Source organism: Coregonus clupeaformis, chromosome 25 (assembly GCF_020615455.1).
Source record: "Coregonus clupeaformis isolate EN_2021a chromosome 25, ASM2061545v1, whole genome shotgun sequence".
In the NCBI taxonomy this organism is placed as follows: domain Eukaryota; kingdom Metazoa; phylum Chordata; class Actinopteri; order Salmoniformes; family Salmonidae; genus Coregonus; species Coregonus clupeaformis.
Window position 1 is genome coordinate 12,396,284 of NC_059216.1, and position 15,710 is coordinate 12,411,993.

A 15,710-nucleotide genomic window follows, 5' to 3' on the forward strand; every position below is an offset into this window, starting at 1 on the left:
GGAGGCTACTGAAGGAGTGTTGTATGGCATTGAAGCTCGTTTGGAGGTTTGTTAACACAGTGTCCAATGAAGGGCCAGATGTATACAAAATCGTGTCGTCTGCGTAGAGGTGGATCTGAGAGTCACCAGCAGCAAGAGCGACATCATTGATATACACGGAGAAAAGAGTCGGCCCAAGAATTTAACCCTGTGGCACCCCCATAGAGACTGCCATAGGTCCAGACAACAGGCCCTCCGATTTGACACATTGAACTCAATCTCAGAAGTAGTTGGTGAACCAGGCGATCAGATCTAAAACTTTAAATCAACTTCATACAAATTGAAACTATTTCTTACACAACATCTTTGATCGGGTTTTGATATAGCATGTCAATGTGAGGTCACACTACAGAAAAGTATATTGATCTTTGAATATGTATAGTTTTCATGTTATCTAATTGAATTGCATTATTATGCAATCATTACTATGTAGTACTTTACACTGTCTGGTTTATAACAGCCTTCATAAGAACTAGACACATACTAGGGAGTATCAGAGAGAAAGTATATGAGTGCTACTACAGGAGAACATACAGCACAGTCACCCCTAGTCATGTCTGCAGCAGCCCCCTCTAGAGGAGAGGGGGACATAAGCCTCTCTCTCTCGCTCTCTTTCTCTCTCTCTGTCTGTCTTTATGTCTCTCTCTCTCTCGCTTGCTCTTTCTCTTTCGCTTTCTCTCTCTCTGTCTGTATCTCTCTCTCTGTCTCTCTCTCTTTCTCACTCTCTCTCACTCTCTCTCTCTCTCGCTCACTCTCTGTGTCTGTCTCGCTGCCTCTCTCTCTGTCTCTGTCTCTCTGTGTGTGTGTGTCTGTCTCTGTGTCTTCCTCTGTGTCTGTCTCTGTGTCTCTCTGTGTTGGTCTCTCTGTCTCTCTCTCTCTCTGTCTCTCTCTCTCTGTGTCTCTCTCAGTCTCTCTCTCTCTCTCTCTCTCTCTGTCTCTGTCTCTGTCTCTCTCTGTCTCCCTCTCTCTCTCTCTCTCTCTCTCTCTCCCTCTCTCTCTCTCTCTCTCTCTCTCTCTCTCTCTCTCTCTCTCTCTCTCTCTCTCTCTCTCTCTCTCTCTCTCTGTCTCCATCTCTCTCTCTCTCTCTCTCTCTCTCTCTCTTCTCTGTCTCCCTCTCTCTCTCTTTCTCTGAAGCGCAGAAAGCGTGATCATAATCAGTATCTTCATGTACATACATTATTTGATACATGATGTATAAAACAAGGGAAGGGGAACATGTTAAATGTCTCTGAGTGTGTTGATAACAGTGATAATAACAGTCATCTGACTACAGGCCTCTTTGAAACGACTAATGTCTTTACTCAGCTAGTTACTGTATAGCTAGCTGTCCTTTAGTGTGCAGGAATAAAGAGACATCCCCCAACAGCCATTATTTTACTCAATTGATTCAGAGGCCTTTAATAAGCCCTTGGCTACACTCTGCACCTTTTAAAACATGTAGGCTGTGGATTAAAGATGCATGAGCTGAATGTGCTCATTGTCTGAGTGTGTGACTGCACTACTTCACCTCATCACACTTACATAGTAATTAGCTGCTGGTTTTGGAGATGTTACAAACTCATTCATCATTGTATGTGATATTTATTATATATCTGCCTATATTTATTGACCTTTTATTTAACCAGGGAGACACATTGAGACCTAGGTCTCATTCACAAGCGTGCCCTGGGAACAACAGTCACATCAGCACACACACAATTATACACAAAATGCACAAAATATACACAATATACATACACTATACACATTAGCCATTATAATCAAATAAAAGAAACACATTCATCACTATAAAAATCCTTAACTAATTTCCTAAATTGACCCAGGGACACCAAATCATCTAAACGAAGTACCAACTGGAGGCTATTCAACACATGAGAGGCCTGATATGAAAAAGCAGATCTCTCAAACTCTGTGGTTACTAAGGAAGTCATCATTGTTAACCAACCCTGTGACCTTGTATTATAACCTGAAATTCTAAATTTCAACAAAGATGTTAAGTATGCTGGAAGCTTGTGGAGTATATGGATCCCGAATAAGACTTTGACTTTCTCAAGAATCACAGGAACAAACTCTTTTCACGACACTTTGATACAGCTATGACCGGAATTGATTTTCATAGCAGGTTAGGAGAGCATTTTCTCTAACCGTAACCCTTTTCCTAACCTAATTATCCTAACATGCTACGTTAATTCTACTAACCTGCTACGTTAATTATCCTAACCTGCTGCGTAAGTTCTCCTAACCTGCTGCGTAGGTTCTCCTAACCTGCTGCATAAGTTCTCCTAACCTGCTGCGTAAGTTATCCTAACCTGCTACGTTAGTTCTCCTAACCTGCTATGTTAGTTCTCCTAACCTGCTGTGTAAGTTCTCCTAACCTGCTGCATTAGTTTTCCTAACCTGCTACGTTAGTTCTCCTAACCTGCTGTGTAAGTTATCTTAACCTGCTGTGTTAGTTCTCCTAACCTGCTGCGTAAGTTCTCCTAACCTGCTGCGTATGTTCTCCTAACCTGCTGCGTATGTTCTCATAACCTGCTGCGTATGTTCTCCTAACCTGCTGTGTTAGTTCTCCTAACCTGCTGCGTAAGTTCGCCTAACCTGCTGCGTAAGTTCTCCTAACCTGCTGCTTAAATTCGCCTAACCTGCTGCGTAAGTTCTCCTAACCTGCTGCTTAAATTCTCTTAACCTGCTGCGTAAATTCTCCTAACCTGCTGCTAAGTTCTCCTAACCTGCTGCATAAGTTCTCCTAACCTGCAGTGTAAGTTCTCCTAACCTGCTGCGTAAGTTCTCCTAACCTGCTGCGTTAGTTCTCCTAACCTGCTATGAAAAAGTCACTTCCGGTTGTAGCTGTATCGAAGTGGCGTAAAAAGAATAACAGAAGAAGAAGAATCACATGCACATACCTGAGTGTAGGCGATTCAATTGATGATTTACCCCAAATTAGTTTTAAGTCTTAAGAAAATAAAGATAAAAAGTGAAAGTGTTTAATCTCATTAAACGAGTAGCCTACTGGTGCTCATATCTGAATCAGCTAAATGGAATTTGATAAGATGAGGAGTAATTGGCACAACACTTTAGATCTAAGAACACATAAATATGGTATGATAAAAACTGGCAATGTGGGTTTTGTTGGTCTACATCAAAACGGACAACAATGACCACCAACTGCGATGTGCTGACACATTATGTAATCATCATTTGAGAGAGCATCAGCAATTGGAGCTCAGAACTCCCATACAAAATGAAACAATCTTTACCCAGTCTCTCTGTGAAGCATTACTTTTCAAAGTCTCTCTATAGTCTGTGTAAACATCCAAATGCTAGAATATGATTTGGCTTTGAGATGAGGGACAGAATGCTTTGATGACTTACATCATGCTTGGAATACTAATCACTGACACTCTTGTCATATCAAGCAGCAGAAGTCCATTTCATAGCAAACTGCATTTAAAAAAAGATAGCAGCATTTCAAGTCTACCACAGAATTCCTCATTGATACTGTACAAAAAATATCCTGAGCACAAATGTAGAGCTCATTTAATCCGAGAGGAATAAAACTCAATTTCATAGGAGTTGTCCATTCAGAACGCTCATATTTCCACTGAGCAGAAAACCCCAGGCTGAAATACGAGAAGACACTTTTTGGAAGGAATGCATTCGGTGGGTTGAGGGCCAGGCTCGCCCTGTAATTTGTGAATGTACAGAAATGTGCGACCGCCACAGCCACTAAAGATAGAAATCTTTGTCTTATGTCATCGTTTAACCTCAAACTATTTGTAATTGCCCCATAGCCCCATTTTTCTAATGAAAAAATCACCCCTCCAATGGCACATGTGCAGACATCTGTAAATATCTAATGGGTTTACGGTGTTATTGAGGTTCATATTGAGAATTAACATTTTACTTTCACTGTATCTCCTCACATATCTGAAAGTGTCTCCCCATCCATCAAAACCTGTTAAAAGTGACAACAGACATAGGAGATATGGTGGGTGGTGGGCATGGTGGAGTCAGGGGTAGGTTTACACCTCACAGGCTTATTGTGGGTTTCTCAGCGAATGGCGATGATACTCTTAACTATTAACTTTTACATTCTGTCTCATTATCAGCCAAATCATATGGAAATGGTGAGGAAGAAAACGTTGATGCTCCCCTTGATCTCCCATGGTGTGGGGTGTTGGTTGGACACTGTGGGGCAGGCAAGGCAGGCTCATTCTAAACCAGGCCTCAAGTGTGAATGAAAAGGCAGAAGCAGTTGGATGCTTTCAAAGGCAAATGCTCTTTCTTTTTAAAACCTTTCAGGTAATAGGGTCCTAAGTTTTTCACAACAGAGAGATAGCATGGCTGGAGGTTTATATGCCAGTGCACAGGTCATAGTAAGAGTTAATATGAATTAGAGAAGGAAACTTCTCATATTCATAAGGAATCTATTAATTTTGGTTGGAGCACTCTCTATACTTTCTTACTCTAACCCTCCAAACTCTATCCAAACTGGAGGCCTGTAGTGTTTAGACTGGGCCTATAGAGGCTATAGCTGAAACCTCTATATTTTAAAAGTAGAGGATTAAAACGTCTAGTACATGAGGTTGGTCTGGGGTATCAGATATCCTCCAGGAGTTCTGCATTCGGTTGAGCTGAACCCATTCGAATCATTAAATATCGTTCAGGGGCACGACAGGCTCCGTCCTCAGTCTCTGTGCGGCTGAAACAGTAGAAACTGCCTGTTGAAATGTAGGGGTCTAAATAAGACAGGCGCCAGAAGCGCGCATTACCGCTGCGCAGGGTAGTCAGTCCTGTGGTCAGATATTAACAAATGAACAGAGGCAGGAGGACGACTGAAATATCCCGGATGTAATTGTCCCACTCTAGTTATTTAATTGTCTCAAAATAGCGGACAATGACAGGCGGTACTATTGAAGACATGAGGTCCTGAAAATGCGCCCTGCAGCTTCAGCTAACAGCATAAACATTTTAGGATAATTGCATTATTATAAGTTTACAACAGTTGGTTGAATAGTTACTCTCTAATTACTCAGATATAAACTCAGAAGATTTTAGGCATAGGATTTTATAATTAGAAGAATGATCTGTTTTAGACAAATGTCCAGTGTTCTCCAAAAGGCACATGCCTTGATATTTGAGGTCATTCAGTGCTGTTGTAGCAATTAAGAATTTCACGTTCTCTCCTCATAAAGAAACAGGCTTGCTGACAGCTCACCCGGTTGAGGTCTCACCCCACTATGCAGTCTGCACTCCACAGACAACAGCCTAGCAAATCAATGTATAGACTATGGCTGTGTGATAATTGTTATCAATACGTTTGGCGCCAATTCGTGTTGTTAAAATATGATTTCAAATGGCTTCCCTCCTAACGGTCTCGGCAGGCGTGAAGCGTGTACAATCTTCTCCTCCCATCACCCTCGCCACTCTCCCAACAAGACTCTGGCTTGATCTGTCTGACTGACATCAGTAAAATAAAGAAAATTAAGGGTAAATCTAAACCCACTCCCATCCCTTCCCTACCACAATTCCCTTCCCTCTAAAATAAACAACAACAGCACACGTACACACACGCACACGCACACGCACACACACACACACACAAACTCTCACACACACACACTTTGCATATTCAATAGAAATAGGAGGAAATATTTAAAGGTATTTTTCCCCCCAGGACAGTAGCCTAATGATTGTCAATCATGTATAATTATTTATCAAACACTTACCTAAATGAATAATCCCAATGTGAATTAACTTCAATAAAGCAATTTAGACCTAGATACCGCACTAAATTCAATATTTGGGAAAATTGAAGCCAAACAAATAAGTACCCCACACGTGCTTTTGGTAGGTAAGTTATAACATTTTGCTTCAATGAATTTCAAGGCATTATCCGATCCCTTTATGTGTTTTGTGTTATTTATTTCTGACATAGGGCCTAATTCTGATGGGAGCGGTTTTTAATGTGTTTGTGCATCTCACCACAAAAATAACCCCAAGAATCAAATGCCTCTTGATTCAATAAACAAGTTTACCACAAATATTAGACATTTAAAACGGGGTTTTCCCCCTTTTTTTCTCATTTTTTTTCTTTTCCACAATTAATATGTAGGCTAATCTATAACGAATGTGATTGTAATCTTCATAATGATTTTCAGCGCCTTTACTTTTATCTGTTTACTAAATAACTGCTCTTTGATATATAGGTGGGCTATACAGTATGTCTTGTCTTTGTTTATTCAATAATGTATTGTGTGTTGGACAAAACGGCAAATATATCATTATTATATTAATTATTATTATTATTATTATTATTTTAATTTGTAAAGCGCTATTGTCACACCCAAGGCGTAATGTAATGTAATGTCTCCATACATCTGTGTAAAAAAATATCTAAATGATTTCCTAATCGAGGCATATAAGAGTAAAACAGTGCAAGGTACATTTATTCGTAAATTGTTAAGAACCTAAAAGGTGGCATTAAACGAATACAAATTGAGAGGTTTTTATTTCGCATTTTAAGCCTACTTCAATTCAGAAAATAATGGAATGGACGAGTAGAATTCCAGCACATGGGTCAATTTACTAAAAAAATATTTAAGCTCGAAACAGGTAGGCCTAATAATTGTCGTGTAGGACCCACATTTTTTCGTTTTGGATCAAGCTAGTGTGTAGTATATATGTTGCTTTTTCAGATTTTCCGTGATGGTACAAATGCCGTTTCTCCCTCCATACCCCTTCTTTACTAAGTCAGGTCCATTTGACAAAGACAAATGCGCCAACTAGCGTCTGTGGGCCATCATTGCATGGGAACGAGTAAACGGGGTGTGCCGTTTCATGTGCAGTACACTGACTAACCTATTCAATGATGGAATTCCAATTAATAATTGCCTGTGGTTACTGTATTTGGGCACAATTGTAGTTGTTATGTAAGCCTATGGGGTAAATTGTTTGTATGCTTTAATTAGTTTTAATTTGGTGTGATCGAATCATGGTGATAACACAATTATATATAATTATAAATATTGACAAAGATGCATCTATGCATATTACGTAAACTTGATAGGCCTATATTATTAATGTATACGCATCCTTAGCCTAATTTATCCTATATCCTTGAATATAGGAACAAATAACATTTTAAAAATAAAATAACAACAACAAAAGTATATTGCTAAATATGTATTCCACATATTTTGTGAGTAGGTCTCTAACCCCAGCAGCACGACAGTTAATGTAATGTAGCCTAAGCCTATTAGGTCTACTTTCTATTACGTGGCGATACTAAACAATCAAAAATCATCCGGTAGATGCCTTTGGCTTTGATGTTCTCTGAAAACTCAAGGGTGAATTGCATAAAGAACAATAATGAGGAAATCATAATAAATTCACAACTCATATTGATAAATTAACCGTAGCTATGTCATTCGAAAGGTGCATGAACTCCTAAAATGATCAATAGCTCATTACAGTTGATTGACAATTCTGCATTCAGAAGTAGCCTTTTGTTTTTAGTAAAAACACATAGGATAAGGGTATAGGCCCATAATAAGATCATATAGCTACATTATATAATTGGCCTACTTACTCTAAAGACGTTGGTCTCTTCTGAGTTCACCAAATAAATGTGCTGCTTGAATAATAGTTTTCTTTTCACTCGGTATGTAAACGCACTGCGGTGATGTGCTAATATAGGCAGAATGCATTGTGATTCTATTTCTTCGAAAAGTGGTTGCCTATATGAATTTTGCTGATGTCATATAAAGAAGGAAAGGGGATCAGTCATAACACAGAATATATATTTTTTAAATCTTCAATTAACAAATAACTTTTGTTTTGAATTATAACTGGTTCACCATTCAGCTGAGAACAGTCGCTATAATTTTAAGTATAAATATAGGCTAACTGTGCAAAACATTACAACAACTAAGCACATCGTGTAGAAAAGCACAAATACATAGTCTATTATTAATAATGTATCGTGTGTGAATGGCAGAATAAGCAGAGAGCGATTTCACTTCGCCTATATTTCGGAGACTTTGATTGGTCTAATGAAAGCCCAACCCAGGCGACTCATTGGTGGAAGTCATCGCCACACTCCATCCACTAAACACTAAAATTACTTGAGTAAATAATATCACAGCACTCTTCACTCTCGCTCCACCACTTACTCAAGCGCGTCTTTGTTACCTTCAGCTGCGTTTACTACAGCAAAAGGACAGATATTCAAGATTATTTCAACGTGGAGACAGAATAGTTTCATGAAAATAGTTTTTGGATCTCGACTAACTTTTTAGTTTAATTAAGGATAACCAGTGGCAAGTGGCAGGACATTTGATACGGATGAACAAAAATCATTGAATATAAAGAAACTTCACGTGAAACCATCGGACTTCTGCGTCTCGAACTCCGCGTCTCGAACTGTGAATTGCTGAGTAGCCTCCATATTCTGCTATAGCTAGCCTACTTTGTTGAGTAGACAACATCTTCAGTGTGAGCCGCGGAGTCTGGCGAGAACCAAACAGCACAATTCAATTGAAGGAGCTCATTCATTCACGGAGAGTGAAACAAGATATTGGGAAAATTCTGCTGTAAAGTTGAAGCCCAAGCAAGCAGCACTCGACTCGTCAGCTTCCGTGAATATTGCAAAACGATTGGATTTCATAGTTTTCCTTTTCACTGGACATTATTAATAATTTTATATTTTAGTGTTTTTGTCGAATAGATAGTTATTCATTTTTTTCATTGTATAGACATTTATTTTGTAATATGCGGCCAAAATTGTAGTGCGGACGGGGCATCGCATTAAGTGCTGAATAGTGCAGAATAGAGTGCAAGCCTTATAGGCAACCAGAACAGAGCACTGTGAAAAAAGTTGCGGTTGCGGTTTCATGGTTTTGCTGTAGTCAGTGAGAAGCAGAAATCAACTCGATGTTTCTCATACAGCTACATCCTGAGCAGATGATATAGCACGCAACCATCAAACTCTATCGTCTCTGCAAGATAAAAAGTCTCTACACTCACTGGACAGTTCAGGATTTATTGTGATAGATTAACCGGGGGGGGGGGGCTGCGTGCGCTCACCTCCATCATCGCGTAAATCGCTGGACTTGACCGAGACCAAAGGAGCAAGTGTCAGAGAGCGAGAAAATACATATATTCTCCAAAAAAAGAACCCCGAACACTCGTCAAAACCCCTAGAGAAGTGGCCTTGACCCAAGCTGTTGTGATGCATATTCCCGTAGACCCTACCACCACCAGACGGTTCACACCGCCCTCCACGTCATTCCCCTGCAGCAAGATTGGAGACGGCAGCGGGACCATGGGCACCCCTGGACCACTGAGGACACGACCCGAGGCCAGGAATGTGGTGGACGTCCTGGCAGACCACGCTGGCGAGCTGGTCCGGACAGACAGCCCAAACTTCCTCTGCTCGGTGCTGCCCTCACACTGGAGGTGCAACAAGACACTCCCTGTGGCTTTCAAGGTAAGGTAAATTATGCATAATTATAAATGGACATTTATGAAGTAATGAACGACCTAATGATGTATTACTGTAGGTTACTGAAGAAAAAATGTCAAATACAATTTTTTAAGCTCTCTTGAGTAGGTTTCATATAGCCAACAAGGCATTTACTGGCATTAGTAGGCCTATTTCAATTACTTTTACGCAGAGCCCTATTCTGTAATATAGGTCTAAATAATTGAATTAAATCAAGTTGTCCAAATTATAGTGGCCTGCCAAAGTGATAACTTGGCATAATTATTTTGTGTTTAATTTTTGCATTGGACTTACTTGAATATGAGATTTAGAAAAGTGTTTGGATTTGCAACTGCAATGACATACAATTAATCAACAATTAGCCAACAATATAGGTCCTAATACAAATAATGATAATTGAATAACAATAATTCTAATGATACCATATAGTATTATATCTGGTAAGATAGTTATTTTTAAATTGCTATTTTGCAAGGTTTTGCAATGCAGATAAAAATCTGTAGGCCTATATTACAAAGCAATGCAATTATGCTACACTGAAAGTTATCAATTATATTTATACACCACGACGTGATAGAATTTGTGGCCTAAAAGTGTAATGTTTAGAAAAATAGACTAGCCTATATCTATTTGATTTGTATCATATCCAACAAAAAAAATGCTTGTTTAGATCGCATAGGCCTACTTATTTAATGAAGAGAATTTGCAAACATTCTTTTGGAAAGTGATTTGGATATAGGCCTATCAAATGTCAAAGTAATTTCCATAGCTTAAAAATATTCCTGTTTGAATTGCAAGCTTGCTTCAAGGAAGCATCTTACCATGTAGTTATAACCTAATAGCACAATAGGCCTATATATTTTAACCAAAATATTTGATAACAATATCTAAAAGGCATATTTTTTTATGGATTGGAAATCAGGTCTAATATTGGTGTATTTTATATCGGGTTTTTTGATTCTACCGGATGCGGTTTGTTGCAGTCTGTATTTGGTTTAGCATGGTGACCCCGGTTGACCACGTTGAGTTCTCACAGGTTGTCGCACTCGGTGATGTGCCCGACGGGACTCTGGTCACGGTGATGGCGGGTAACGACGAGAACTTCTCTGCGGAGCTGAGGAACGCGTCTGCGGTGATGAAGAACCAGGTTGCCCGCTTCAACGACCTGCGGTTCGTGGGCAGAAGCGGACGAGGTGAGCAGAGGGAGTCACGCAACTATATCCTTAAACCGTGAATAGTATTAGGCCTACTAAATGAAATCAAGAGCTAACATCACATACAAAACACCTGCATGCGTCATGCGTCATAATTGCACTGACTTGCAAAACTACAGCCTGAGTAGACCTACTTTTGGTAATCTATTTTAAACAAAGAAAGTGATAAAATATTTTAATGGATAAAATAAAAGTGTTAGGGAATGTGAGAATTATAGTGGGGCAATTATAGTTGCGAGATCGCACCAGCATTACACAGGTATAATTATGGGGATTATCAGTGTTTATTGGGACGAAATAAAATATGATTATTACACATTTTAAGATGTGGTTTGATAATTCTTTATCGACAAAGAGCAAAGCCCAATTTCAAATTATAGCCTAATGCTCAGCCAAGCATTGCCACAATTCTTTCTATAGGACTAGTCCTAATTGATCATCACGCACGCCCCCCTCAAAAGATGATCAGGTTAGTAGCAGCAGCATATATTCTATGAACATTGCACCATTGTCCAAATAAACAAATCGCCTGGACCAGAATATTCAGTTCAAGGCTTGGCACTTTTAAAAGCTTGCCTGTTTACACTTCTAAAAACTAGCGCTCACATAGCTGACATTCCACCAGAACCTTCTCTTTTCCCTCTCCTTACTCCTGGCCCAGCGCTCACATATTTCCCTTAAATGTTACACTTTAAATAGTTGCAGACTGATGAATGGAAAACGCTACAGTCTCTGAATTAAACGTAGCTTTCATTTCTGTAGTCAATTACCCCACCCCAGGATTCCTTTCCCCCCACAGTCTCTTTAACAAGAGATGCCTTTTTTATGAAAGCGCCGCTTCATAGCCTGGGACGAAAAACGGACCATTGCACGATCTCCCTCTCTCCCCTTTCATGCAGATGGGAGAGCTCGAGGAAGCTCGTGCAAGAATCTGCCTTGTTGAACAATAAACTGTGGCTGTAAGCCTTTCGGACAATCTGGAATACATTCTCTCAATAATTCAAATCATGCCCACATTTCAGCCCATCAAAGTGGTGGTCCCTTTAATTCACAAACTTAAAAGGGAGCCATATCAGGAGGCAATTTTAATTAAGCAAGCTGACTGTGGTGGTTATGAACGAAGTGCTTATGTTCCACAAAAATCTGTTTATTTCCACAATTAATTAACCAAGCCAGTAAACCCTCACACATGCTCTGGTTTGATGTTCCTCCTGAAACTCTGTGTTACTGATGCCCTTCACTAACCAAGGCCCTCTCTATTCTGTGTACCCCAGGAAAGAGCTTCACGCTGACCATCACAGTCTTCACTGGTCCCCCTCAGGTGGCCACCTACCACCGTGCCATTAAAGTGACCGTGGATGGGCCCAGGGAACCCAGACGTGAGTACTTACAGGGTACATGAGAATATTTGTCTTGTCTTGCTCTTAGGAGCTGTGTGTAGAGGGATTCACAGAGAGAAAGAGAGAGAGAGAGAGAGAGAGAGAGAGAGAGAGATAGGCTATTCTTGGCATAGGAGATGAGAGAAGAGGGTGCCACCATTGCAAACTAAAATATATACATGAGTCATATGCAGATGATACAAGAAAATGTAGCCGTGTGTCGATGAGTATGTGTGTGTAATGTCAGTGTATGTGGGCGAATCAACAACATTTGACCAGCAATCGCAATCAATGGGAGACAATGCAGTGTGTTCGGTGTTGCAGCAGTGTGTGTGTGTGTGGTATTAGGTTGTGGGGATGGGGATGGGCACTGTCAGAGGAAACTGTAAAGCGTATTAAGACATAACCCGAGACCGCTAAGAGGAGCTGTGTCTCCAAGCCGCAAATACCAAACGCTTGTGGCCCTACCCTGCTGCCTTTGGTCAGAGGGTCGTACCTGGTTGACCACATAAGTGGCTCGATGACTTAACACTCTAAAGAGATGGTGAGCTGCCTGCTGTGAGCTGTGCCAGTGAGGTCCAATAGGCTAAAGCTGTTAGCGCCATCGTTTGGGCAGTGATGCATATCAATGTGGTTTAATGTATGATCATGTGAAAGACTGTGGAGGATTGTGTTACAAGGATGAGTCAACCGCTACAGGCTGCTGGTGTGTGTATGCACATGCTTGGCTAGGAGCAGTCAGATCAGATAGGTATAGGGTTTAATGATAATTCCTGTTGAGATATCATGTCTATTATGGTTATACTGTGCAGGTTTATAGTGGCTGCCGTTGATGGGTGGATTGCTATGCTCTGTGCTCATGTCTGTTAAGGGTTTTATTTGGGATAGGGTGGATTTAGCCCAGTCAAAACAGACCAACTGGCCAATGCAGGGAGCCAGGGGGTTCTGGGTGCCACATGGAGGGGATATGGGGGTCCTAGTGAAGGGCGAGGGTGCGAAGGGCAAGGAGGCTGGGGGTGGTGCATTGCCCCACTGCCAGGCTGGAGGCTATTTGAGGAGGCGTTGGAAATGGAGGAGAACAGTGTGGAAAATGGGAGGAATAGATCATAATATCCACTGTGTGTGTGTGTGTGTGTGTGTGTCTGCGTGTGTGTGTGCGTGTCTGTGTATGTGAAATGTGATAGAGTTGCTGGCTATGTCTATGTGTGTAGTAAAGGATATGTACTGCATTTTGTTTGTGTCTGCATGCGCTGCTGAAGAAAAATAGGCACTCAAGTTGTCTGTATGTGTGTGTTCCTGAATGCATGCACAAGTCAGTGTGTTGGCTTCCTGTAGTTGGAAATATCCCTGCACATACCGTAAAGCTGTCTCCTCTCTGTCTCTGTCTACATGTCATGTCTGTACTGAAGGCGTCAGTGTGGCCTCGCTTATTTAATATACACTCCTGTGGCCAGGCCCCATCCTGCTATAAAGTGACATTATTTAATTTAGGGAAGGGGAATTTTGCTTTAAAAAGAGTGGACTCTTAAATCGAGAACGGCACCACCACATTTGTACTTGATAATAAGAATCCTTATATTTTTTTGTGTTAAAAAAACAAAACATTTAAAAACACACAACACAGATTGCTATCCTATGATATCCTCAGCTAAAGTACACAGTACATGAGTTTAAGTACACCATCAAAGCAGATTACTATCCCTCTATCCCATTGTGAGATGAAAGCCCCCACCTTGGTTGGCCTGCAAACGTTCACCTGTCGGCTGGCTGGCTGGCTGGCAGAGCGGAGTGGGCTGGACTGCTCAGGGCTTTACTGTGTGTTTGTGTAGGGCCTGCATTTGCATGGCTGCCAGCAGAGAAGCTGGCAAAGGGGGAGGGAAGTGCTTTTTTAATGTTTACAGATCCAGTCGGGAAACCTGACGGACAGGACTGAAGCTCCCCTGCGGCAATAATCTGCCAAACACACACCACTCACCTCACTCAGCATGATTGATCAAAAACACATTCACACGTATACACACAGGCACGCACACACACACACACACACACACACACACACACACACACACACACACACACACACACACACACACACACACACACACACACACACACACACACACACACACACACACACACACACACACACACACACACACACACACACACACACACACACACACACACACACACACTTTATTCCAACTGTTTTAAGTATTTTCCCCCCTCCCTTCCTCTTCCCCTCACATACACATCACCATGTTGCTTTTGTGTCACTTCGTCACAAACACTGCCCTTGTTGTACAATAGGCCTTCAAGCTAAATTGTACAACGCGAACCAGTCTCTTTAATTAGAGCTCACCACCCTGGGCTTTCTGAGAAGCAGCTTTGTGTACGTCAATGCTCTGCATCAGAGAGAGAGAGAGAAGACTCTGCATCAGAGAGAGAGAGAGAAGACTGCATCAGAGAGAGAGAAGACTGCATCAGAGAGAGAGAGGACTCTGCATCAGAGATAGAGAGAGAGAAGACTCTGCATCAGAGAGAGAGAAGACTTTGCATCAGAGAGAGATAAGACTCTCCAGAGAGAGAGAAGACTTTGCATCAGAGAGAGAGAGAAGACTGCATCAGAGAGAGAGAGAAGACTCTGCATCAGAGAGAGAGAGAGAAGACTGCATCAGAGAGAGAGAAGACTGCATCAGAGAGAGAGAAGACTCTGCATCAGAGAGAGAGAGAAGACTGCATCAGAGAGAGAGAAGACTGCATCAGAGAGAGAGAAGACGTTGCATCAGAGAGAGAGAGAAGAGAATACTTTGCATCAGAGAGAGAGAGGACTCTGCATCAGAGATAGAGAGAGAGAAGACTCTGCATCAGAGAGAGAGAAGACTTTGCATCAGAGAGAGAGAGAAGACTGCATCAGAGAGAGAGAGAAGACTCTGCATCAGAGAGAGAGAGAAGACTGCATCAGAGAGAGAGAAGACTACATCAGAGAGAGAGAAGACTCTGCATCAGAGAGAGAGAGAGAAGACTGCATCAGAGAGAGAGAGAAGACTGCATCAGAGAGAGAGAAGACGTTGCATCAGAGAGAGAGAGAAGAGAATACTTTGCATCAGAGAGAGAGAGAATACTCTGCATCAGACAGAGAGAGAGAAGACTCTGCATCAGAGAGAGAGAGAAGACTGCATCAGAGAGAGAGAAGACTGCACCAGAGAGAGAGAGAAGACTGCATCAGAGAGAGAGAGAGAGAAGACTCTGCATCAGAGAGAGAGAGAGAGAGATAAGACTCTGCATCAGAGAGAGAGAGAGTAGTTCCTCTGTAGCTCAGTTGGTAGAGCATGGCGCTTGCAACGCCAGGGTTGTGGGTTTGTTTCCCACGGGGGGGCAGTATGAAAATGTATGCACTCACTAACTGTAAAGTCGCTCTGGATAAGAGCGTCTGCTAAATGACTAAAATGTAAATGTAAGATGTGTGATAGAAAGAGAGCAAAAAGAGGAGATGACTGTGTTGAGTGTTGAGACCCTCCCTGTCACTTCCCTTTTACACACCTCTCCGTCCCCCATCTCTCCCCTTTCCTCCCT

At 41.4% G+C, this 15,710-nt stretch overlaps 1 protein-coding gene across 3 annotated transcripts in view; it reads left to right on the top strand.

Annotated features, from left to right (window-relative positions):
* The window catches only part of LOC121539191 (runt-related transcription factor 3), an 84,562-nt gene that overhangs the window by 25,583 nt on the left and 43,269 nt on the right, over positions 1-15,710 (top strand). For 2 of the 3 annotated variants that reach the window (XM_041847508.2, XM_041847505.2), the window contains exons 3-5: positions 9,285-9,526; positions 10,578-10,734; positions 12,030-12,149. In XM_041847508.2, the coding sequence (XP_041703442.1) occupies positions 9,285-9,526; positions 10,578-10,734; positions 12,030-12,149 (519 nt within the window). The remainder of the gene's footprint in view (positions 1-9,284; positions 9,527-10,577; positions 10,735-12,029; positions 12,150-15,710) is intronic. The other variant, XM_041847506.2, reaches the window with a different exon arrangement.